Here is a 25,057-nt window from a genome sequence, read left to right as displayed (position 1 = left end):
CATAACCACTGGGTGGGCGACTCACAAACTGGAGAACAATTATACCACAGAAGTCCACCCACTGGAGTGAAAGTTCTGAGCAACACGTCAGGCTTCCCAACCTGGGGGTCTGGCAATGGGAGAAGGAATTCCTAGAGAATCAGACTTTGAAGGTGAGCAGGATTTGATTGCAGGACTTTGACAGGACTGTGGGAAACAGAGACTCCACGCTTAGAGGGCACACACAAAGTAGTGTGCACATCGGGACACAGGGGAAGGACCAGTGACCCCACAGGAGACTGAAATAGACCTACCTGCTACTGTTGGAGGGTCTCCTGCAGAGGCAAGGGATAGCTGTGGCTCACCGTGAGGACAAAGACACTGGCAGCAGAAGGTCTGGGAAGTACTCTGGTGTGAACCCTCCCAGAGTCTGCCATTAGCCCCACCAAAGAGCCGGTAGGCTCCAGTGTTGGGTCGCCTCAGGCCAAACACCCAAGGAGAGGGAACCCAGCCCCATCCATCAGCAGACAAGTGGATTAAAGCTTTACTGAGCTCTGCCCACCAGAGCAACAAACAGCTCTACCCACCACCAGTCCCTCCCACCAAGAAACTTGCACAAGCCTCTTAGATAGCTTCCTACACCAGAGGGCAGAAAGCAGAAGCAAGAACTACAATCCTGCAGCCTGTGGCACAAAAACCACATTCACAGAAAGACAGACAAGATGAAAAGGCAGAGGGTTATGTACCACATGAAGGAAAAAGATAAAACTCCAGGAAAATAAGTAAATGAAGTGGAGATAGGCAGCCTTCCAGAAAAAGAATTCAGAATAATGATAGTGAAGATGACCCAGGACTTAAAAAAAAATGGAGGCAAAGATCAAGAAGATGCAAAAAAGGTTTAACAAAGACCTAGAAGAATTAAAGAACAAATGCCTAGAAGAATTAAACAAAAAACAAACAGAGATGAACAATATAATAACTGAAATGAAAAATACACTAGAAGGAACCAATAGCAGAATAACTGAGGCAGAACAGATAAATGACCTGGAAGACAGAATGCTGGAATTCACTGCCAAGGAACAGAATAAAGAAAAAAAAATGAAAAGAAATGAAGACAGCCTAAGAGACCTCGGGGACATAATTAAACACAAAAAACATTTGCATTATAGGGTTCCAGAGGAGAAGAGAGAGACAAAGGACCCAAGAAAATATTTGAAGAGATTATAGTCGAAAACATCCGTAACATGGAAAAGGAAATAGCCACCGAAGTCCAGGAAATGCAGAGAGTCCCAGGGAGGAAAACTCCAAGGAGAAACATGCTGAGACATACAGTACTCAAACTGACAAAAATTAAAGACAAAGAAAAATTATTGAAAGCAACAAGGGAAAAATGACAAATAACATACAAGGGAACTCCAATAAGGTTAACAGCTGATTTCTCAGCAGAAACTCTACAAGCCAGAAGGGAGTGGCATGATATATTTAAAGTGATAAAAGAGAAGAACCTACAACCAAGATTACTCTACCTGGCAAGGATCTCATTCAGATTTGATGGAGAAATTAAAACCTTTACAGACAAGCAAAAGCTAAGAGAATTCAGCACTAACAAACCAGCTCTACAACAAATGCTAAAGGAAGTTCTCTAAGTGGGAAGCACAACGGAAGAAAAGGACATAGAAAAACAAACCCATAACAATTAAGAAAATGGTAATAGGAACATACATATCAATAATTATTTTAAATGTGAATGGATTAAATGCTCCAACCAAAAGACAGCCTTGCTGAATGGATACAAAAACAACAGCCATATATATACTGTCTACAAGAGACCCACTTCAGACCTAGGGACGCATACAGACTGAAAGTGAGGGGATAGAAAAAGATATTCCATGCAAATGGAAATCAAAAGAAAGCTGGAGTAGCACTACTCATATCAGATAAAATAGACTTTAAAATACAGAATGTTACAAGAGACAAGGAAGGACACTACATAATGATCAAGGGATCAATCTAATAAGAAGATATAACAATTATAAATATATATGCACACAACATAGGAGCACCTCAATACATAAGGCAACTGCTAACAGTTTTAAAAGAGGAAATTGACAGTAACACAATAATAGTGGGGGACTTTAACACCTCACTTACACCAATGGACAGATCATCCAAACAGAAAATTAATAAGGAAGCACAAGCTTCAAATGACACAATGGACCAGATTGATTTACTTGATATATATATAGGACATTGCAATCAAAAACAGCAGACTACACTTTCTTCTCAAGTGCTCACGGATCATTCTCCAGGATAGATTACATCATGGGTCACAAATCAGGCCTCAGTAAATTTAAGAAGACTGAAATCACATCAAGCATCTTTTCTGACCACAACCTATGAGATTAGAAATCAATTACAGGGTAAAACAAGTAGAAAACACAAACACATGGAGGTTAAATAATATGTTACTAAATAACCAAGACATCACTGAAGAACTCAAACAGGAAATCAAAAAATATCGAGAGACAAATGACAACGAAAACAGGACGATTCAAAACCTATGGGATGCAGCAAAAGCAGCTCTAAGAGGGAAGGTTATAGCAATACAAGCCTACTTCGAGAAACAAGAAAAATCTCAAATAAACAATCTAACCTTACACCTAAAGGAACTAGAGAAAGAAGAACACACAAAACCCAAAGTTAGTAGAACGAAAGAAATCATAGATCAGAGCAGAAATAAATGAAGTAGATACAAAGAAAACAATAGGAAAGATCAATAAAACTAAAAGCTAGTTCTCTGAGAAGATAAATAAAATTGATAAACCATTAGCCAGACTCATCAAGAAAAAGAGGGAGAGGACTCAAATCAATAAAATTAGAAATGAAACAGGAGAAGTTACAAGAGACACCTCAGAAATACAAAGCATCCTAAGAGACAACTAAAAGGAACTCTATGCCAACAAAATGGACCACCTGGAAGAAATGGACAAATTCTTAGAAAGGTATAACCTTCCAAGACTGAACCAGGAAGAAATAGAAAATACAAACAGACCAATCACAAGTAATGAAATTGAAACTGTGATTAAATATCTTCCAACAAACAAAAGTCCAGGACCAGATGGCTTCACAGGTGAATTCTACCAAACATTTACAGAAGAGCTAACACTCACCCTTCTCAAACTCTTCCAAAAAACTGCAGAGGAAGGAACACTCCCAAATTCATTGTACAAGGCCACCATCACCCTGATACCAAAACCAGACAGAGATTGTACAAAAAAAGAAAATTACAGACGAATATCGCTGATAAATACAGACACAAAAATCCTCAACAAAATACTAGCAAACAGACTCCAACAACTCATTAAAAGGATCATACACCACGGTCAAGTGGGATTTATCCCAGGGATGCAAGGATTCTTCAAAATATGCAAATTAATCAATGTGATACACCATATTAACAAATTGAAGAAAAAAAAACCTATGATCATCTCAATAGATGCAGGAAAAGCTTTTGACAAAATTCAACACCCATTTATGATAAAACTCTCCAGAACGTGGGCATAGAGGGAACCTAGCTCAACATAATAAAGGCTATATATGACAAACCCCCAGCAAACATCATTCTCAATGGTGAAAAACTGAAAGCATTTCCTCTAAGATCAGGAATAAGACAAGGATGTCCACTCTCACCACTACTATTCAACATAGTTTTGGAAATCCTAGCCATGGCAATCAGAGAATAAAAAGATATAAAAGGAATACAAATTGGAAAAGATGAAGTAAAACTGTCACTGTTTGCAGATGACATGATACTATACATAGATAATCCTAAAGATGCCAGCAGAAAAGTACTAGAGCTAGTCAGTGAATTTGGTAAAGTAGCAGGATACAAAATTAATGCACAGAAATCTCTTGCATTCCTATATACTAATGATGGAAAATCTGAAAAGAGACATTAAGGAAACACTCCCATTTACCATTGCAACAAAAAGAATAAAATACCTAGGAATAAACCTACCTGGTAGACAAAAGACCTGTATGCAGCAAATTATAAGACACTGATGAAAGAAATTAAAGATGATACAAACAGATGGAGAGATATACCATGTTCTTGATTGGAAGAATCAACATTGTGAAAATGACTATACTATCCAAAGCAATCTACAGATTCAATGCAATCCCTATCAAATTACCAATGGCATTTTTTACAGAACTAGAACAAAAAATCTTAAAATTTGTATGGAGACACAAAAGACCCCGAAGAGCCAAAGCAGTCTTGAGGGGAAAAAACAGAGCTGGAGGAATCAGACTCCCTGACTTCAGACTAAACTACAAAGGTACAGTAATCAAGACAATATGGTACTGGCACAAAAAAAGAAATATAGATCAATGAAACAGCATAGAAAGCCCAGAGATAAACCCACGCACATATGGTTAACTAATCTATGACAAAGGAGGCAAGGATATACAATGGAGAAAAGACAGTCTTTTCAATAAATGATGCTGGGAAAACTGGACAGCTGTATGTAAAAGAATGAAATTAGAACACTCCCTAACACCATACACAAAAATAAACTCAAAATGGATTAGAGACCTAAATGTAAGGCCAGACACTATAAAACTCTTAGAGGAAAACATAGGAAGAACACTCTTTGACATAAATCACAGCAAGATCTTTTTTGATCCTCCTCTTACAGTAATGGAAATAAAAACAAAAATAAACAAATGGGACCTAATTAAGCTTAAAATCTTTTGCAAAGCAAAGGAAACTAGAAACAAGACGAAAAGACAACCCTCAGAATGGGAGAAAATATTCGCAAACGAATCAACGTACAAAGGATTAATCTCCAAAATATATAAACAGCCCATGTAGCTCAATATTACAAAAACAAACAACACAATTCAGAAATGGGCAGAAGACCCAAGTAGACATTTCTCCAAAGAAGACATACAGATGGCCAAGAAGCACATGAAAAGCTGCTCAACATCACTAATTATTAGAGAAATGCAAATCAAAACTACAGTGAGGTATCACCTCACACCAGTTAGAATGGGCATCATCAGAAAATATACAAACAACAAATGCTGGAGAGGGTGTGGAGAAAAGGGAACCCTCTTGCACTGTTGGTAGGAATGTAAATTGATAGAGCCACTATGGAGAACAGCATGGAAGTTCCTTAAAAAACTAAAAATAGAATTACCATATGATCCTGCAATCCCACTACTGGGCATATACCCAGAGAAAGCCATAATTCAAAAAGACACATGCACCCCAATGTTCATTGCAGCACTATTTATAATAGCCAGGTCATGGAAGCAACCTAAATGCCCATCGACAGATGAATGGATAAAGAAGATGTGGTACATATATACAATGGGATATTACGCAGCCATAAAAAGGAATGAAATTGGGTCATTTGTAGAGATGTGGATGGATCTAGAGATTGTCATACAGAGTGAAGTAAGTCAGAAAGAGAAAAACAAATATTGTATATTAATGCATATATGTGGAACCTAGAAAAATGGTACAGATTAACTGGCTTGCAGAGCAGAAACAGAGATACAGATGTAGAGAACAAACTTATGGACACCAAAGCGGGAAACGGGCGGGGGTGGTGGTGGAGGTGCGATGAATTGGGAGATTGGGATTGACATATATACACTAATATGTATAAAATGGATAACTAATAAGAACCTGCTGTATAAAAAATAAATAAAATTTAAAAATTCAAAAAAGAAGAACATTAGTACTAGGCTATAAGAATGGTTGCTCTTATAAGAACAGAATTTACTTAAACATCATTTTGAATGATGTTTTCATTTTTGGTTCTGGTTGAATGAGGTACTGCAAGGACCCAATGTTGGTAGACAGAAGAAATGTGGGCATCTACTGTGTAAATTAGCTGCCATTTTGCAAGTCATGAACATCTTATACACACATACACACACACACACACAAAATCATAAGCTTCAGACTCAGTGGTAAATTATTGTATCATTTTTAGAATACCCTATTTTAAATCATTTGAAAGCCTCTATTTTTCAGGTTCTAATTATATAAATCATCTATTAATATTAATATAGTCATAAGAATAATGTATGTAATAGCATTATTTAACTGCAAAACATGTTACTGATGTTAGTTATTACACCTCTTAACCCTGCCTTGAGACAATTAAGTCAGTTATATTTACATGTTATTCAGCAGTCCACACAGTAGGCTTCTTTTAAGGTTCAACTTAAAATATTCTTCCTCCTAGATTTAACTCAGATGCCTCCATTCAATTAGAAACCTTTTTTTCCTACATTCTCACTAAATCTTCTTACTACCTCTGTTATAACATTTGTCACAGCCTACAGGTATTAGATTTATTTATGCATATGCTTAGCTTCCAGATAAGATTCCAAAAGCCAAGAAGGTAGGCTCTATCGTGCTCATCTTTGTGTAAGCTGTCCCCTCCACTTGTCTCCATGAGAAGTTGGTACCTAGCTGGTCTTTAATGATTTTTTTTTTAATGATTTTTTTAAAATGTTGCTAGTCATTCTCAGTTATATTTTAACTATGGAGCTATTTATTCTGACTGTTAAAGTAAGACAATTATGTAGCCCACCCTCCCCCTTACAAAAATCTGTGGTTATCTACTAGGGACACATGGAACCAGATTTGTTTTGTGCCTTTTTCTTAGCTACACGGGACATTCCCTCCTGCAGTTCTAAGGGTGATACTTTCTCTCCATGCTGTCTGTTGTAAGTGGCAAGCAGTGCTTTACCCTAGTGAGAAGGACGTCAATAGGCTGTATTTTACTATGACAGCCGGGCCATTTGACTTGAGTATTATTACACTTGATGGCTACCTTTTGGGAACGTCTTTTTCAATTGTTTATTTTCCAAGCCTCTTGTCAGTTCAAACTACAGAAAACAAAAGGGGAACCCACATCTTACTAATGTGCACTCATAACATGGAAAGCACTTTATCAAACATTGGCCTGAGAAGATATTTCACTCTAATGAAATCCACAGATATTTACCAGATATTAATAACAATATGAGAATGAAACAAAAATTAATAAACCCTAACAGTCCACTCATGGGTATTATATTTAGGAAATACTAAGTATACAGGTATATATTGATAAATATGAAATTATCTGAATTACTTAAAACAGAAGACCTTCCAAAATGCCAAGAATATCCATTTTGGGCAAGGTTTTAGTAATGGGCACTCATTTTAGGAAGGCACTTTGTCTGTACTTGTCAAGACATTTACTGAGTTTTTCAATGGGGAAAATATTGACATTTCAGCAAAGCAATCTTTATTGCATAGGGCTGTTAAAAGCATTACTAGAGATTCAATATCCCTGGCCCCTGGACACTGTCATTATGACAACCAAAAGTGCCTCTTACTGTTTCCAAATGCCCTCTAGGGTAACACCCCACAGTTGTGAACCAAGTGTATGAGTCAAAATAGGCTAAGTTATGCTATAGTAACAAACAACCTCAAACCTCAGGGACATAATATAACAAAAGAATAAACTTTTTCTCTTATACAGAACAGGTCAAGAGGCGTATTCTGTTCATTATAATGACCAAGGGACCAAGGCTGATGAGGCTCCGCTGCAACATGTACACACGCAATCACTGTAGCAGTGGTGATCACACAAGGGGTGTGTTTGAAAGACTGAGGGCATTATAGCTGCAGATATCAGAATGAGTCAGCAAAGCATAATTTTTTAAGGTGAAGGGCACACCTTGAGTTGCTAAACTTAATCCCTAGGTTCCCTAGAACTAGTTTTATTCCTTGAAAAAAAGAAGGTAGAGTTAAATAAGGAATCCCACCAAGAAGCCATGTATGCAGGAAGCACACTGTCTCTGTGGCAGTGTAGAAGGAAAAAGATGTGATTTAAAAAAAAAAAAAAGAAAACAAACAACAACAACAAAAAACAACACTGCCTATTCCATTCACCGAGGAGAAAAGCAGGCTATGGAAACTCGCATAAGACTCCCTGAAACATGGGGATAATTCCAACTGGCCCGGAATTCAGTTCTGGCTCTGTCCTGATGTAAACCTGCTCCTAATGGCTGAGAAAACTCACCTTTTCAGAAATAGTTAAACAAGGGAGCAAAATCAGGATATTCAAAGATATACTGAGGAAAACGGACAGTAATGTAAGAAATGAGAAAAAAATACATGGTAGATTCATAACATCCAGAAAAAATATTGTAATGGAGCATGTAAAAATTATGACCAAATATTTCTCCCTGAATTTTAAAAACTTAAGAAGTAATTGACTCGATGAAGGAAGAGCTCAAAGCACAAATAAAAGAACTTACAGACAAGATGACTAGACAGCAGGAGAAGATAAAATATGTAAGTTGTCAGAGCTCAAGAAAAGCAGTGGCAGAAAAAATAAAATCATCAAATTTTTAAGGACAAAGTAGAGGAATATGAGTGAGAACAGATACTGTTATAAACACATTAAGGAGAAAAGCTAAACTAAATAAGAAAACAAATGAAAAGGATTTGTAAGAAAATAAGAAAAACAAATGAAAAGGATTTGTAAGAAAATGAAAAGAGATACAACAGCGTTTATAATTGGGATTTTTTTTTAAGAAAAAGGAAAAAATACAACAAATATTTAAAGGGAAGATCCATTTTGGCAACAGTACAGCATGAAGATGGCATGCTGAGCCCACACCAGGCCCCCGGGGCACAAGTGAGGGATTACAGCATGTCACACTGCACTGGTGTTCTCCTCCACATGCTGATGCTGCAGCCATGGCTCTCTGGCCATTGCCCATCCCAAGGTCTATGAAAGTAATGAAGATTCTCTCAAACATACTCATCAACAAAGTAAAATAACAGATTGTTAGCTGCAGGGAAATAAGTAGAGGCTAGTTCTTCTCACAGAAAGGCAGACATATATCTTTCTCAATCTATGAGCTGACATGGTCTGAACAGGCCCATTTATCACTGGAATTGCAAACGGATCACTGCACAAAGCAGCTCTGCTCATTCTGAAGACGTGGAAAAAAAGTATTTGAAGGTATGAAAGTCCAGAAGAATGTGGACTAGAATGTTGCTCTTCATCTTCAGGCATCTCCAACCCTATGCTGTGGAAGTTAAAAATGCAGATCCTTTTCTTTTCTAGAAATGGAGGCCCGTCACAGAGACAAACCTACAGAAATTTTGGGTGGGGGGTCTTTTATGAGATCTACTTTTTAATTCAGCCACAGAATAAGCCGGCAGAACCATGCATTAGAAGCAAAGCTCCAAAAAATGATCAAATACCTATAAATGGGCATATAACCAAAACTGTATATCTAAAAAGGCATATGGAGAAAAAATTAAAACAAAAGAGTCATGTGGAATGCTTTGAGCCTAAGAATGAAAAAATAAGAAAAGAAAATAAACAACGAAAGGCTGAAAAGATCTTCACAAAGTTCTATTAAAAAAAGGAGCCATAGGTAGATGCTGCTGATTCTCTAAAAAAAAAAAAAAAAAAATCAGAGGTATGGAGCTTGCCATCACATTTAAAACTTCAACATCATCAATCTGGCAGAAGTTTGCAGCAAATACAGGGAAAGCCAGGCACATACCAATACCCAGGCTTATTCTCTCTAATTTTTCATCTCTAAAATTTATTTTCTTAGAGGAATATTCTCCAGAATGTTCTGAATGGAGTTACAATTAAGTAAAATAGAAGAGCATGTCAGAGGAGGAAAGGAGGAGAAATAATATAGTTCATAGACAATAATAATAATAAAAATAACAACACACAGAAAACCACCATGCCAGGGATACCCCCTAAAAGTGCATAATCTGTCAGTACTTCAGGAGAAAAGGCAGAGCCATGACTTAGGAAACTGAAATATGTGGCATATCTGATGTTTTGACTCAAGCTAAGGATTTCAGATTTGGTAGACACTAAACTCTTAGAGGTTCAGTTTGTCCTACCATAAACCAAATGGTTACTGGGAGATCTTTTCCAAGAAAATTATTTTTCTCTTCTTAAGATTATAAATGTATGAAAATATGTCTTATGTAATAATCTATAAGGTCATAAAAGATAGTTCAACACCAAATTTTAACATGAAAGCCTAGGGTTCTCTGTATTCATTTTGTTATGCAAACTTTATTCATTCATATGAGGTGTGTAAATTGCATACATTTCTAGATGAAACTACGTGTACCACACTCTGAGCTACTTTAACATAAAGATAACATTAAGACTAACAGAATGCTTTAAATGTCTATTTATGAGGAAAGAAACAAATTAGCTTTGCTCTTTTCTTAATTACCATTTTACATAATTAATTGAGCTACTTTTGTAAATTTAATTTTTTTTGTTATATAGTGCACTATTTTAAAATATCCAATGAATTATCCTCTTGTCTTTAACGATAAGTGAGTGGAAGTAATACTATTTGGCTGTATTTGGTTATGAGAAAACAATAAGTGTGCTTTAAAAAAGATATAATTCAGATAAATATTCTTGGAATAAAGACAACAGAATATATATATAGTTGTTTGTGCCTGGAAAACTGAGCTAGAATAGTCCACAAGGATATATATTCTAGTAAAGATGTTATTGGACTTCAACAACTTTAAGAAGGAAGGAAGGAAGGTGGAAAGGAAGAAAAAAAAGAAAATCATTTGGGCATCTAGGCAAAAGATCTAGTCACTTACATCAGAAAATAAATTGTCCTGGCCTCAGAATTCTCCACAACAATATCCAACGTCAGAAGATAGTGGAGTAATACAAAATCCTTAAGAAAAGAAAGTACTAACCCAAGTGGTTATACTTTGCTGCCTTAACCTAGGTTCTTCAGAGTGCAGACTCTGGAACAAAAGTTTAATTGAGTGCATTTATTAGTTTCCAGTGGCTGCTATAACAGACTTAGTGGCTTAAGATAACAGAAATTTATTCTCTCACAATGTCAAGGCAAGAGCCTGAAATCAGTATCACTGAACTGTAAACAAGGTATTAGCAGGGTTGTACTCCCTCTAGAGGCTCTAGGGGAGAAAATGGCCCTTGCCTCTTCCAGTTAGTTTCTAGAGGCTGCCAGCATTCCTTGACTTGTGGCCACATCACTCCTATCTCTACTTCTGTAGTCATATGGGCTTCTCTTCTATTGTGTAATCTCTTTCTGCATGTTACTTATAAGGACACTTGTGATTGCATTTAGGACCTGCGCAGATAATCCAAGCATAATCACTCCATTTCAAGAACCTTAATTAATCACATCTGCAAAGTTTTCTTTTGTTTGTTTTTATATAAAAGTTAGCATTTACAGGCTGCACACAGATTATAAATAAAGGAATTGTAAAGGACTACTCTTCTCAACTTAATGCAAATAAATGTGAAAACTGGGATGAAGTAGCTAATACTCCAGAAATATATAATTTAACATAATTATTTACAGCAAAAAATTTAAAGATTTCCGAAATTCAAATAGGGAAAATGTCAAAGAACCTCCTCTCTATTTCCCTTCCCCCCATCAAAATAATAAGGTGCCTGGATTAGACAATTTCACAGGGAAATTCTAACAAAACTTTTAAAAAGCAGATAATTCCAATGGTATTTTAACTCTTGAGAGCACATAAAAAGAAGGAATGTTTCCAAATTCTTCTTATGAAGTGGGTATAAAAGTGATCTCTAAAATCAAGAAGGATTACACACACACAAACTATCGACCACATTTCAAAGGTTCAACAGAAGGCACTGCTAAGTCAAGATTAGGATACATGGAAATCAATAACCTTCTAAGAGTCAAACAACAGCCAGTTAGAAGACACAAGAGAAGGAAAAATCCCTTATTTTCAATAATAACATGAAAGATTAAAATGTCTGAGAGGAGGACCTTCAAGATGGTGGAGGAGTAAGACGTGGACATCACCTTCCTCCCCACAAATACATCAAAAATATATCTACATGTGTAACAAATCCTACAGAACACCTACTGAACGCTGGCAGAAGACCTCAGACTTCCCAAAAGGCAAGAAAATCCCCACGTACCTGGGTAGGGCAAAAGAAAAAAGAAAAAACAGAGACAAAAGAATAGGGACGGGACCTGCCCATCTGGGAGGGAGCTGTGAAGGAGAAAAAGTTTCCACACTATAGGGAGTCCCGTCACTGGTGGAGATGGAGGGGGGAAGCTTCAGAGCCACGGAGGAGAGCACAGCAACAGGGGTGCAGAGGGCAAAGAGGAGAGATTCCCACACAGAGGATCAGTGTAGACCAGCACTCACCAGCCCGAGAGGCTTGTCTGCTCACCCACTGGGGTGGGTGGGGCTGGGAGCTGAGGCTCAGGCTTTGGAGGTCAGTCCCAGGGATAGGACACTCCCCTGCGCTGGCTGCATGAACACAGCCTGAAGGGGGCTAATGTGCCACAGCTAACTGAGAGGGAGTCCAGGAAGAAGTCTGGAACTGCCTAAGAGGCAAGAGACCATTGTTTCAGGGTGCGTGAGGAGATGAGATTCAGAGTACCACCTAAACGAGCTTCAGAGATGGGCGTGAGCCACAGCTATAAGTGCGGACACCAGAGACGGGCATGAAACGTTAAGGACGCTGCTGCAGCCACCAAGAATCCTGAGTGCAAGCACAGGTCACTATGCACAACCCAGGAGCCTGTGAAGCCCACCACTGCCAGGGTCCCATGATCCAGGGACAACTTCCCCAGGAGAACACATGGTGCGCCTCAGGCTGCTGCAACATCATGCTGGACTCTGTCACCGCAGGCTCGTCCGGCATTCCATACCCCTCTCTCCCCCGGCCTGAGTGAGCCAGAGCCTCCTAATCATCCGCTCCTTTAACACCCTCCTCCCTGGACGAAGAACAGATGCCAGAGAGTGACCTACTTACAGAGGCGGGGCCAAATCCAAAGCTGAATGCTGCGAACAAAGAAGAGAAAGAGAAACTTATCCATGCACCCACAGGAGCAGCGGATTAAACCTCCACAATCAACTTGATGTACCCTGCATCTGTGGAATACCTGAATAGACAACAAATCATCCCAAAATTAAGGCCGCGGACTTTGGGAACAACTGTAGACTTGGGGTTTGCTGTATATGACTGACTAGTTTCTGAATTTTATGTTTATCTTAGTATAGTTTTTAGCACTTGTTATCACTGGTGGATTTGTTTATTGGTTTGGTTGAACTCTTTTTCTTTATTACTTTTTAATAATTTTTTAAAATTTTATTTTATTTTTCTTTCTTTTTTTTGTCCCTTTTCTTCTGAGCCATGTAGCTGACAGTGTCTTTGTGGTCCAGCCAGGTGTAAGGCCTGAGCCTCTGAGTTGGGAGAACTGAGTTCAGGACATTGGACCACCAGAGACCTCCCAGCTCCACATAATATCAATCAGTGAGAACTCGCCCAGAGATCTCCATCTCAACGGTAAGACCCAGCTCCACTCAACGACCAGCAAGCTCCAGTGCAGGAAACACCATGCCTATCAACTAGCAAGACAGGAACACAACCCCACCCAGTAACAGAGAGCCTGCCTAAAATCATAATAAGTTCACAGACAACCCAAGAAACACCACCAGATGCGGTCCTGCCCACCAGAAAGAGAAGATCCAGCCTCATCTACCAAAACACAGGCACCAATCCCCTCCACCAGGAAGCCTACATAACCCACTGAACCAACCTTACCCATTGGGGGCAGAAACGAAAGAAAACAGGAAATTTGAACCTGCAACCTGAGAAAAGGAGACCTCAAACACAGCAAGTTAAGCAAAATGGGAAGACAGACAAATATACAGCAGATGAAGGAGCAAAGTAAACACTCATCAGACCAAACAAATGAAGAGGAAATAGGCAGTTTACCTGAAAAAGAATTCAGAGTAATGATAGTAAATTATCCAAAAGCTTGGAAACAGAAGGGAGAAAATATAAGAAACATTTAACAAGGAACTAGAAGAAGTAAAGAGCAAACAAACAATGATTAACAACACAATAAATGAAATTAAAAATTCTCTAGAAGGAATCAATAGCAGAATAATGGAGGTAGCGGATGGATAAGTGACCTGGAAGATAAAATAGTGGAAATAACTACCACAGAGTAGAATAAAGAAAAAAGAATGAAAAGACTTGAGGACAGTCTCAGAGACTTCTGGGACAATATTAAACACACCAACGTTCGAATTATAGGGGTCCCAAGAGAAAAACAGAAAAAGACAAGGACTGAGAAAAATTTGAAGAGATTATAGTTGAAAACTTTCCTAATATGGGAAAGAAAATATTCAATCAAGTCCAGGAAGCACAGAGAGTCCCATACAGGATAAATCCAAGGAGAAACACGCCAAGACACATATTAATCAAACTTTCAAAAATTAAATACAAAGAAAAAATATTTAAAGCAGCAAGGGAAAAGCAACAAATAATGTACAAGGGAATCCCCGTAAGGTTAACAGCTGATCTTTCAGCAGAAACTGTACAAGCCAGAAGGGAGCGGCAGGACATACTTAAAGTGATGAAAGGGAAAATCTACAACCAAGATTACTCTACCCTGCAAGGATCTCATTCAGATTCGATGGAAAAATTAAAACCTTTAGAGACAAGCAAAAGCTAAGAGAATTCAGCACCAACAATCCAGCTTTAAAACAAATGCTAAAGGAACTTCTCTAGGCAAGAAACACAAGAGAAGGAAAGATGTACAATAACAAACCCAAAACAATTAAGAAAATGGTAATAGGAACATACATACTGACAATTACTTTAAATGTAAATGGATTACATGCTCCAACCAAAAGACACAGACTGGCTGAATGGACACAAAATCAAGACCCATATATATGATGTCTACAAGAGACCCACTTCAGACCTAGGGACACGTACAGACTGAAAGTAAGGGGATGGAAAAAGATATTCCATGCAAATGGAAATCAAAAGAAAGCTGGAGTGGCAATTCTCATATCAGACAAAATAGACTTTAAAATAAAGACTATTACAAGACACAAAGAGGACAAAACATAATGATCAATGGATCAAACCAAGAAGAAGATATAACAATTGTAAATATTTATGCACGTAACACAGGAGCACCTCAATACATAAGGCAAATGCTAAAGGCCATAAAGGGGAAATCGACAGTAACACAATAATAGTAGGGGACGTTAACACCCCACTTTCACAAATGGACAGATCATCAAAAATGAAAATAAATAAGGAAACACAGGCTTTAAATGACACATTAAACAAGATGGACTTAATTATATTTACAGGACAACCCACCCCAAAACAATAGAATACACTTTGTTCTCAAGTGGTCAGGGAACATTTTCCAGGATAGACCATATATTGGGTCATAAATCAAGCCTTGGTAAATTTAAGAAAATTGAAATCATATCAAGTATCTTTTCCGACCACAACGCTATGAGACTAGATATCAATTACAGGGAAAAAAATGTAAAAAATACAAACACATGGAGGCTAAACATTACACTACTAAATAACCAAGAGATCACTGAAGACATCAAAGAGGAAATCAAAAAATACTTCGAAACAAATGACAATTAAAACACGACGACCCAAAACCTAATGGGAAGCAGCAAAAGCCGGTCTAAGAGGAATTTTATAGCAACACAATCCTACCTCAGGAAACAGGAATCAACTCCAATAAACAAGCTAACCTTACACCTAAAGCAATTACAGAAAGAAGAACAAAAAATCCCCAAAGTTAGCAGAAGGAAAGAAATCATAACGATCAGATCAGAAATAAATGAAAAAGAAATGAAGGAAACGATAGCAAAAGATAAATAAAACTAAAAGCTTGTTCTTTGAGAAGATAAACAAAACTGATAAACCATTAGCCAGACGCATCAAGAAAAAAGGGAAAAGACTGAAATCAACAGAATTAGAGATGAAAAAGGAAAAGTAACAACTGACACTACAGAAATACAAAGGATCATGAGAGATGACGACAAGCAAGTATATGCCAATAAAATGGACACCCTGGAAGAAATGGACAAATTCTTAGAAAAGCACAACCTGCTGAGACACAACCAGGAAGAAATAGAAAATATAAGGAGACCAATCACAAGCACTGAAGTTGAAACTGTGATTAAAAATCTTCCAACAAACGAAAGTCCAGGACCAGATGGCTACACAGGTGAATTCTATCAAACATTTACAAAAGAGCTAACACCTAGCCTTCTTAAACTCTTCCATAATATAGCAAAAGGAGGAACATTCCCAAACTCATTCTACAAGGCCACCATCACCCTGATACCAAAACCAGACAAAGAGGTCACAAAAAAAGAAAACTAGAGGCCAATACCACTGATGAACATAGATGCAAAAATCCTCAACAAAACACCAGCAAACAGAATCCAACAGCACATTAAAAGGATCACACAGCATGATCAAGTGGGGTTTATCCCAGGAATGCAAAGATTCTTCAATACATGCAAATCAATCAATGTGATACACCACATAAACAAATTGAAGGAGAAAACCCATATGATCATGTCAATAGATGCAGGAAAAGCTTTCAACAAAAGTTAACACCCATTTATGATAAAATCCTCCAGAAAGTAGGCATAGACGGAATTTATCTCCACATAATAAAGGCCGTATATGACATATGCACAGCCAACATCGTTCTCAATGATGAAAAACTGAAACCATTTCCACTAAGATCAGGAACAAGACAAGGTTGCCCATTCTCACCACTATTATTCAACATAGTTTTGGAAGTTTTAGCCACAGCAATCAGAGAAGAAAAAGAAATAAAAGGAATCCAAACTGGAAAAGAATAGGTAAAACTGTCACTGTTTGGAGATGAGATGATACTATACATAGAGAATCCTAAAGATTACCAGAAAGCTACTAGAGCTAATCAATGAATTTGGCAAACTAGCAGGATACAAAATTAATGCACAGAAATCTCTTGCATTCCTATACACTAACTAATGATGAAAAATCTGAAAGAGAAATTAAGGAAACACTCCCATTAACCATTGCAACAAAAAGAATAAAATACCTAGGAATAAACCTATCTAAGGACACAAAAGACCTGTATGCAGAAAACTATAAGATACTGGTGAAAGAAATTAATGATGATAAAAACAGATGGAGAGATATACCATGTTCCTGGATTGGAAGAATCCACATTGTGAAAATGACTATACTACCCAAAGCAATCTACAGATTCAATGCAATCCCTATCAAACTACCAACAGCATTGTTCACAGAACTAGAACAAAAAATTTCACAATTTGTATGGAGACACAAAAGACCCCGAATAGCCAAAGCAATCTTGAGAAAGAAAAACGGAGCTGGAGGAATCAGGCTCCCAGACTGCAGACTATCCTACAAAGCTACAGTAATCAAGACAGTATGGTACTGGCACAAAAATAGATATATAGATCAATGGAACAGGATAGAACATCCAGAGATAAACCCACGCACCTATGGTCACCTTATTTTTGCTAAAGGAGGCAAGAATATACAATGGAGGAAAGACAGCCACTTCAATAAGTGGTGCTGGGAAAACATTCCCTAACACCATACACAAAAATAAATGCAAAATGGATTAAAGACCTAAATGCAAGGCCAGACACTATAAAACTCTTAGAGGAAAACACAGGCAGAACACTCTATGGCATAAATCACAGCAAGGTCCTTTTTGACCCACCTCCTAGACAAATGGAAATAAAAACAAAAAGAAACAAAGGGGATCTAATGAAACTTAAAAGCTTTTGCACAGCAAAAGAAACCATAAATAAGACGAAAAGAAAACCCTCAGAATGGGAGATAATATTTGCAAATGAAGCAACTGACAAAGGATTAATCTGCAAAATATACAAGCAGCTTATGCAGCTCAATATCAGAAAAAACAAACAATCCAATCCAAAAATGGGCAGAAGATCTAAATAGACATTTCTCCAAAGAAGATATACAGATTGCCAACAAGCACATGAAAGGATGCTCAACATCACTAATCATTAGAGAAATGCAAATCAAAACTACAATGAGGTATCACCTCACACCAGTCAGAATGGCCATCATCAAAAAATCTACAAACAGTAAATGCTGGAGAGGGTGTGGAGAAAAGGGAACCCACTTGCACTGTCGGTGGGAATGTAAACTGATATAGCCACTATGGGGAACAGTATGGAGGTTCCTTAAAAAACTAAAAATAGAACTACCATACAACCCAGGAATCCGACAATTGGGCATATACCCTGAGAAAAGCATAATTTTCATGTACCACAATGTTCACTGCAGCACTATTTACAATAGCCAGGACATGGAAGCAACCTAAGTGTCCATCAACAGATGAATGGATAAAGAATATGTGCCACATATATACAATGGAATATTACTCAGCCATTAAAAGAAATGAAATTGAGTTTTTTGTAGTGAGGTGGATGGACCTAGAGTCTGTCATACAGAGTGAAGTAAGTCAGAATAAGCAAAAGAAATATCGTATGCTAACACATATATATGGAATCTAAAAAAAAAAATGGTTCTGAACCTAGGGGCAGGACAGGAATACAGATGCAGATGTAGAAAATGGACTTGAGGACACGGGGAGGGGGAAGGGTAAGATGGGAAGAAGTGAGAGAGTGGCACTGACATATATACACTACCAAATGTCAAATAGATAGCTAGTGGGAAGCAGCCGCATAGCACAGGGAGATCAGCTCCTTGCTTTGTGACCACCTAGATGGTTCGGATATGGAGTGTGGGAGCAAGACGCAAGAGGGAGGGTATATGGGGATATATGTATACATATAGCTGATTCACTTTGCTATACAGCAGAAACTAACACAATATTGTAAAGCAGTTATACCCCAATAAAGATATTTTTTAAAATGTCTGAGAGAAAATGTGTGAGCTCATTATGGAAAAGACTAAAATGATACAGAGGAACACACAATAAGCTATGAACCAAAGAAAAAGCATTCCATGTCCTTGGACAGGATGACTCAACATCATAAAAATGTCAATTCTCCCTAAATTAACCTACAATTTTCACACTAGTCTAATAAAGATGTCAGCATCACTTTGTCAGAATAATCAAGCTGAGTCAAAAGTTCATGTGGGAAAATAAACAAGCAAAAATAGCCAAGAGAAGTCTGCAACAGAAGAGTAATAGAGAGGGATCAGTCTCCAAGTATTAACCCATTACAGAACTTCAGTAATTACAATAGTGTGACACGGGCACATGGATAAACAGAGAAATCATGGAACAGAATACGAAGTCCAGGAATAGACATACATTAATATATGGCATTTTAGAAAATGTGGTATTTCAAATAGGTGGGGAAAAGGTGGACTATTTAATAAACAGTGTTGAGAAAAATGGATCAGGGAAAAGAAAAGGAAAAGAAAAAGAAAATCTGATTCTATTCCTGACAGCTAGTAATAGGATAAATTCCAAACATATTAAAATTTTAACTGTTTAAAAAAAAAATCCCAGGGGAAACCATAGAAAATGGAAGGCCTTTCTATTTATGACATGAATCTCAAAAGCTATACAAGTAAAAACTGATAAACTCAATTACAGGTTTAAAAAATGTGCATGGTAAGAAGTACAACAAGCTAATTCAAAAGCCAAATATCAAATTGGGAGAAAAAAAAGTGAATTGATATCACAAACAAAAGGTTAATCTCACTAATTATAAAGAGTTCCTAGAAATCAATGAGAAAAAGACTATCCAATGAGAAAAATGGGCAAAAATATTGACAGTTCACAGAAAAGGAAATACGAATTGTCCTTCAATACACATAAAGAAGCTCACTTATAATAAGAAAATTAAATCATTTTCACCTATCAGATTGGCAGAGAGTGAAGTTCAATAATTCACTCTTTTAGGGAATTGGGTAGGGAAACAGGTCTTCTCTTACTTGTTGGTGAGAGTGTAAACTGGTACCACTTCTATAAAGGGCAATTTGATTCTGTTCATCAAGCTTATAAATACTATACCCTTTTAGAAATATATTCTAAGATGTATATGTTTGTGATATGATGTATGCACAAGGTTATTTATTGTGGCACTATACGTAATAACAAAAGAATGGAAGCAGTCTAAATGTCTATTAATGTCCATCAATATATGAGTATAGTACATCCATACAATGGAAGCCTATGGAGCCATACGAAAGAATGAAGAAGATCTTTACTCACTGACTGTTAAGAGAATCAACTCCCAGATCACTGGAGGAAAGGTGCACACAGGTGCACAGAGATAACTCTGAAAAGATACACAGGAAACTGGTATGGCTGGCTGTGTTGGTGAAGGGGAACTGGATGGCTGGGGAACAGAGTGTGAAGGATACTTTTAATAAGTACCTTTTCACGCCTTTTGCATTTTTAAAATCTATGGGAGACGACACAGGCCTTGTGAGTCATAAGTGCAAAATGAACTGTAGAGATAGTAAGTAGTAAAAGAAATAAATACAATAGAGCTAATGAGGTAAAGTTAGCTTTCAACCTTTTCCTCCTATGTCCTTCCCCCAAAATGCACACTTCTTCCTCTAATTACAATTTTGCTTGCTTTCACTGGCTTCTACCCTTATCCTCAGACCCTACTGTTTCATTTATCTTAAGAGGTATCAGTGTTTCCAATAATTTTCCAATCAAAATTATATAAGTACATTTCAATTTGCACTAAGTGCAGTTCTAGAACATGGACTCCATAGAAGCCACTGAGAGTTTTGGAGGCATATCACAATAGCACAAAAAGGTTCAAATCATTCATCTGAGGCAATCATAAGAGAACAAACACATCTTATGGAAGGTACTTTAAAAAAACAGTGGTTAAAATAAAATCTTGCCTGTTATTGGCAAAAAGTATTGTAGCCCATTCTAATAATATTTGTTTGGAGAATTAAAGATCTCATCTCCTGACATTCTTAGCTGTTACAAGCACACTAAAGAAGATAAGCTTTTAGATAAAATATAAATTAGTAAAGTCACATACTTAATAACCATGATATCCATGGAGATGCACAATCCCATCTATTGGGATATGAGAAAATATTAAAATTTCCGTTTCTATTACTTAATCTTATCCTTATAATACTGTATAAAGTAGTATATTAATATATAACTTATAAATAATAAATGGGCATGCATAAATTCTATTGCAGGCTCAGTCTTTTTTTTTTTTTTGGCTCAGTCTTTTTTATCCATAGAGTGTAATCAAAATGTTTGGTAACCATTGCCAAATGATTATTTCTTTCTCACATATATAAGAAGAAATCAGATGTACTATAGAATATTTTATCTGAGCACAGTAAGAAGCAGCAGCCATAAACTATGTATTTCTAAGCGAAATACTGTTGAATTCATTTGGTACAGCACTTAGCATAATGTTATCTAAAGAGAGATTACTAATACATAATAGAATTTTGAAGTTAGATATCACCTATTTCAAATCTCATTTCAAACATGAGGTAACTACAGGCCGGAGAGAATAAATAACGTTCTCTGTGTCATATGGCTGACTCGTAGTGACAGAGCTAGGTACAGATCACAAATTTCCCAAAAGTTTGTCTTTCTACTACACAACACATGGAGATATAGATTTATTTATTTATTTATTTTAGGGAAAAGGGGATGGTTTTAGAAATTAAGCAGCAGGCAATCTAGTATTCTCACTACTTTATTTTCTCCTATTTAACCATATCTTTATTTTTGTCTTTTTAGTCTACCCAAAATCACATCACCGTTTTAGAAAGGTGAAGAGTGAATTTCTTTTTATCTTGTTAATTTTTTAAGCCATTCTAAAGGAGAAAAGTTCAAACCTGAAATTAATCCTACTGTCGCCCATCTTCTCTAACAGAAACAACCTCTGAATTCTAAATGCCTTTGCTCTTACCAATAATCCTCTGAGAACAACCCAGCACAAGAAACATATGCCCAACCCTACCCGAAAGAAAGGAAAGGTGGGATGAAAAATGCTAGAGCGAAATTAAAAGTGTTTATGCAGGTAATTCAAACCCATTTTTAATACCCGTCTTATATTTGTGTAGTCCCTTCACATTATGTACAGGTAGCGTATAAGAAATTTGATTCTCTCTTCACACAGACATTGGGTCTACTATGGCTATGTCACCTAACCAGTTTTGTCACGTATTGGGAAACTGATACCGTGTTGGGTCGGGAATAGCAAATGGCATAATGCAGATAATCGCTTAGCAAAGTGTCTAGCATACAGTCAGGCACAAACTACTTAACTCTTTTTAAGTCAAACACCTCCAACCTTTTTAAGTCAAACACACAGGGGACGTGACATGCCCGAGGTCTCACCTTTCCTATTAGACAGGCTACTTAGAAACCCAGACTTTTCCTCTAAGGAGACTGCGAGTTGAGACATTTAAGGAGTTGGCTAAATTCTTAAAAGGACTGGGAGGGAAAAAAAACTGGCCTCCGTCATGACCAAGGTTTTCGCCACAGAACACGCGTATACCAGTCCACCTCCGTCTTTTCCCTCCTCCGAGGCAAGCAAGAACTACATTTCCCAGCGGCCCTCGGGCTGCTTCCGGTGCAGCGCGCCAGCGCTCTGTTTCCGGGCACATCTTCTACGTCAGTTCGTGGGAAGGTTCCTACGGCTGAGACCGAGCTCCTAATCATGGGTTCTTCCGTTTCCCAGCCACTTGAGCCAGTCAAGGAGATTGCGCCTCCTGAGGTCGCCTCCTCCGCCAACCCCGTGCCCGTCATTGCACCCGGAGCGCTGACCCCTCCAGCGGAAGCCCCTCTGTTTAATAACTGCTGGAGCTGTCGCGTGCTCTCCGGGTCCGGGCTGATAGGGGCGGGCGGGTACGTGTACTGGGTGGCACGGAAGCCCATGAAGCTGGGATACCCCCCGGGTCCAGGCACGATTGCGCAGATGGTCTTCGGCATCAGTGAGAGTTCGGGGCACTACCCTTGGGCTGGGGGAAGAGGGAGAAGAGGGGCGCAGCCACGTGGGCGGGGGCGGGGCGCCCGGGTTGGCCACGTGGCGGCAGGCATTTACCACCCCCTCCCAAGATGGGGGTGGGGAGAAAAAGTTATTGGGAAGCTTTTCTTTCTTTCTTTTTTCTTAAATCACAATATTTTTTTTGAGAACTCTTACTGGCCTCAATCTTTTTAATCCTATCAAAAGCTATTAAAGATAGGTATGAATATAGTAGTCCTATTTTCCTGCACAGAGAGTTCGAAGTCAGACACCCAGGATATGACACAGCTAGCCTTTGATTCCCAGCTTATGTGTTACCAAAACCCATGCTTCTTCTCTAGATTGTGGAGAAGGCCTGAGTGAGGGCACTTGACCTTGGTTTAAGAACTTTGGCTTTGAAGGTAGATTGTAGACATGGGTTCAAAGCCCACATACTAAGGTCTACCATTGGCTACTGTGGTCCACAGTTCTTATTTGTAACAATAGTACGTGATTGTCAAGCTGTCATCCAGTAAAATGTAGTGATTTTTTTAGCGCTTCAGACCAACTGAGTGAATAGAATTTTAAGTTTTCAGATCTCTTACCTTCTTAATTAGATTACCCAGATCAATTCCCTTTTAGTAACTTTCTTGCTTTGGGGAAGTAACAATTTTTTTTTTCTCTCAACTTTCCTTTCCTGAGCTTCACTTTTCTGTAAGATAGAAATAATGGTAATTGTATCTTCAAGGAGTATTATGAGGGTTAAATGAGTTGATGTATATGAAAGCACCTGGTAAATTGAAGTACAACATAAAGAATAAAGTACTGTTGTTTTTTCCCTAGGCATTGCTTGCTGGGGTGTCGTCATCCTGTCAGACCCCAAAGGGAAGGCCTTCCGCGCTGGTTGAAGTACCACCACTGAATGTGTCATCTCTCGGCGTCCCCATGACACACACAGAACAAGCATGGGGCGTATGAATGTTCTGGACAGACACATGGACATTGGCAGACTCAGTCCTGCAGATACTATAAGACTGAAGAGACAAACATAGGTTGTCATTCATTGGCCATGAGTGTTTCTGGCCTTCGCAGGTTCCACAGGGACCAATAAATCCCTCAGAGAAGAGGTTCTTTGTGTTATTTGAGGAAGGAGGGTATAATTTTTAAAAAATACAGAGGAAATGATAAACCAAATGAGAAAGTGAGCTAAAGTTATTTTAAATAGTTCTATCTACTTCTCCTATGGTTGGGTCAACACCTACTGTCCACCTCATCCTGGATAGGCATCATGCAATAGGCAGAAGTACATAAAACATTTAGCTGTGTACTACGCATACTTCCCAAGGCATTGTCAGATCCATGACTTTGTGAGAGTTTCCCAGCTACTCTGAGGAGGTTATTTCATTGGTGGTAAGTGTAAAAAACAGAGTCCTAGTGATTTGCCCAGGGTCATTCAGCAAGTCAGTGATAGACTTAGGACTTGTTCTTGTCCAGTTGTTCTTGTCTTTCAGAACTAGGATTGTTCCAGAAAGGCAAGAATTACCTTTATGAAACAATTAGATAATCATAAAAATCAGCATAAAATAAAAAGCTCAAGTACCAAAATATTTGAGAGGAGTTCAAAGTCTTCTGTGCTTTGTGTGTGGGGTGAGAGGGGAGTGTGGCGGGGGTTGGTTCTTTTTCCACAAGCACAGGAAAGGTTTCTATGATGAAATTTAGTTGCTTTTGAGAGAACTTAATATTAGACACTTTCTTTTTAAGAGAAGTCTGCTTTCAACCAGTTTTTTAATTTCTGAAATACTATGGCTTCTCTATAAAGTTACATGTAGCTATTTTTCAGAGCAGAAAGGTACTCTTAAATTTACCTGCCAATCACAACGTGTAAATTTTGAATGATAGGTTGAGTAAGTAGAGTACCTTTAGGGCTATTTTTCTAATATTGTAAAGAAGGGCCCAAGTCTTTTAAGCCTCACAAATGACAATAAGTCTCTTGCATTGTCTACACCAGAATTCATGGCATGGATGGTTATATATCTGTGCAGTTGAGAAGACATTGCAACATAAGGCAAACAACAAAGTATTTAAGTGAAATGTACAATTCAGTCACGTGATGTTAGTGAATATAGAAGTTTTAAATTAGAAGGGACCAGAGGGGACCCAAAGCAGGGTACTTCCTTGAGGGCCCATGACACTAAAATGCTAACG

The 25,057-nt window shown here is 37.9% G+C and overlaps 1 protein-coding gene across 1 annotated transcript; it reads left to right on the top strand.

Annotated features, from left to right (window-relative positions):
• The first annotated feature begins 22,538 nt into the window (after positions 1–22,538).
• On the top strand, positions 22,539–24,465 carry DMAC1 (distal membrane arm assembly component 1). Its single transcript, XM_082656852.1, has 2 exons — positions 22,539–22,841; positions 23,696–24,465. The coding sequence occupies exons 1-2, from the start codon at positions 22,568–22,570 to the stop codon at positions 23,758–23,760; spliced, it is 339 nt and encodes a 112-aa protein (XP_082512978.1). The 5' UTR covers positions 22,539–22,567; the 3' UTR covers positions 23,761–24,465.
• The last annotated feature ends 592 nt before the right edge of the window (positions 24,466–25,057 follow it).

This window comes from Grampus griseus (genome assembly GCF_964374135.1).
Source record: "Grampus griseus genome assembly, chromosome: 6".
Lineage (NCBI taxonomy): Eukaryota > Metazoa > Chordata > Mammalia > Artiodactyla > Delphinidae > Grampus > Grampus griseus.
Note: the sequence above shows the minus strand (reverse complement) of the source record. Positions and strands in the feature narration are given on the sequence as shown.

Coding starts and splice junctions, on each gene's coding strand:
- DMAC1 (XM_082656852.1), top strand. CDS start 22,568: ATGGGTTCTTCCGTTTCCCAGCCACTTGAGCCAGTCAAGGAGATTGCG. Junction 22,842..23,695: donor GCAGATGGTCTTCGGCATCA/GTGAGAGTTCGG, acceptor TTTTTTCCCTAG/GCATTGCTTGCTGGGGTGTC.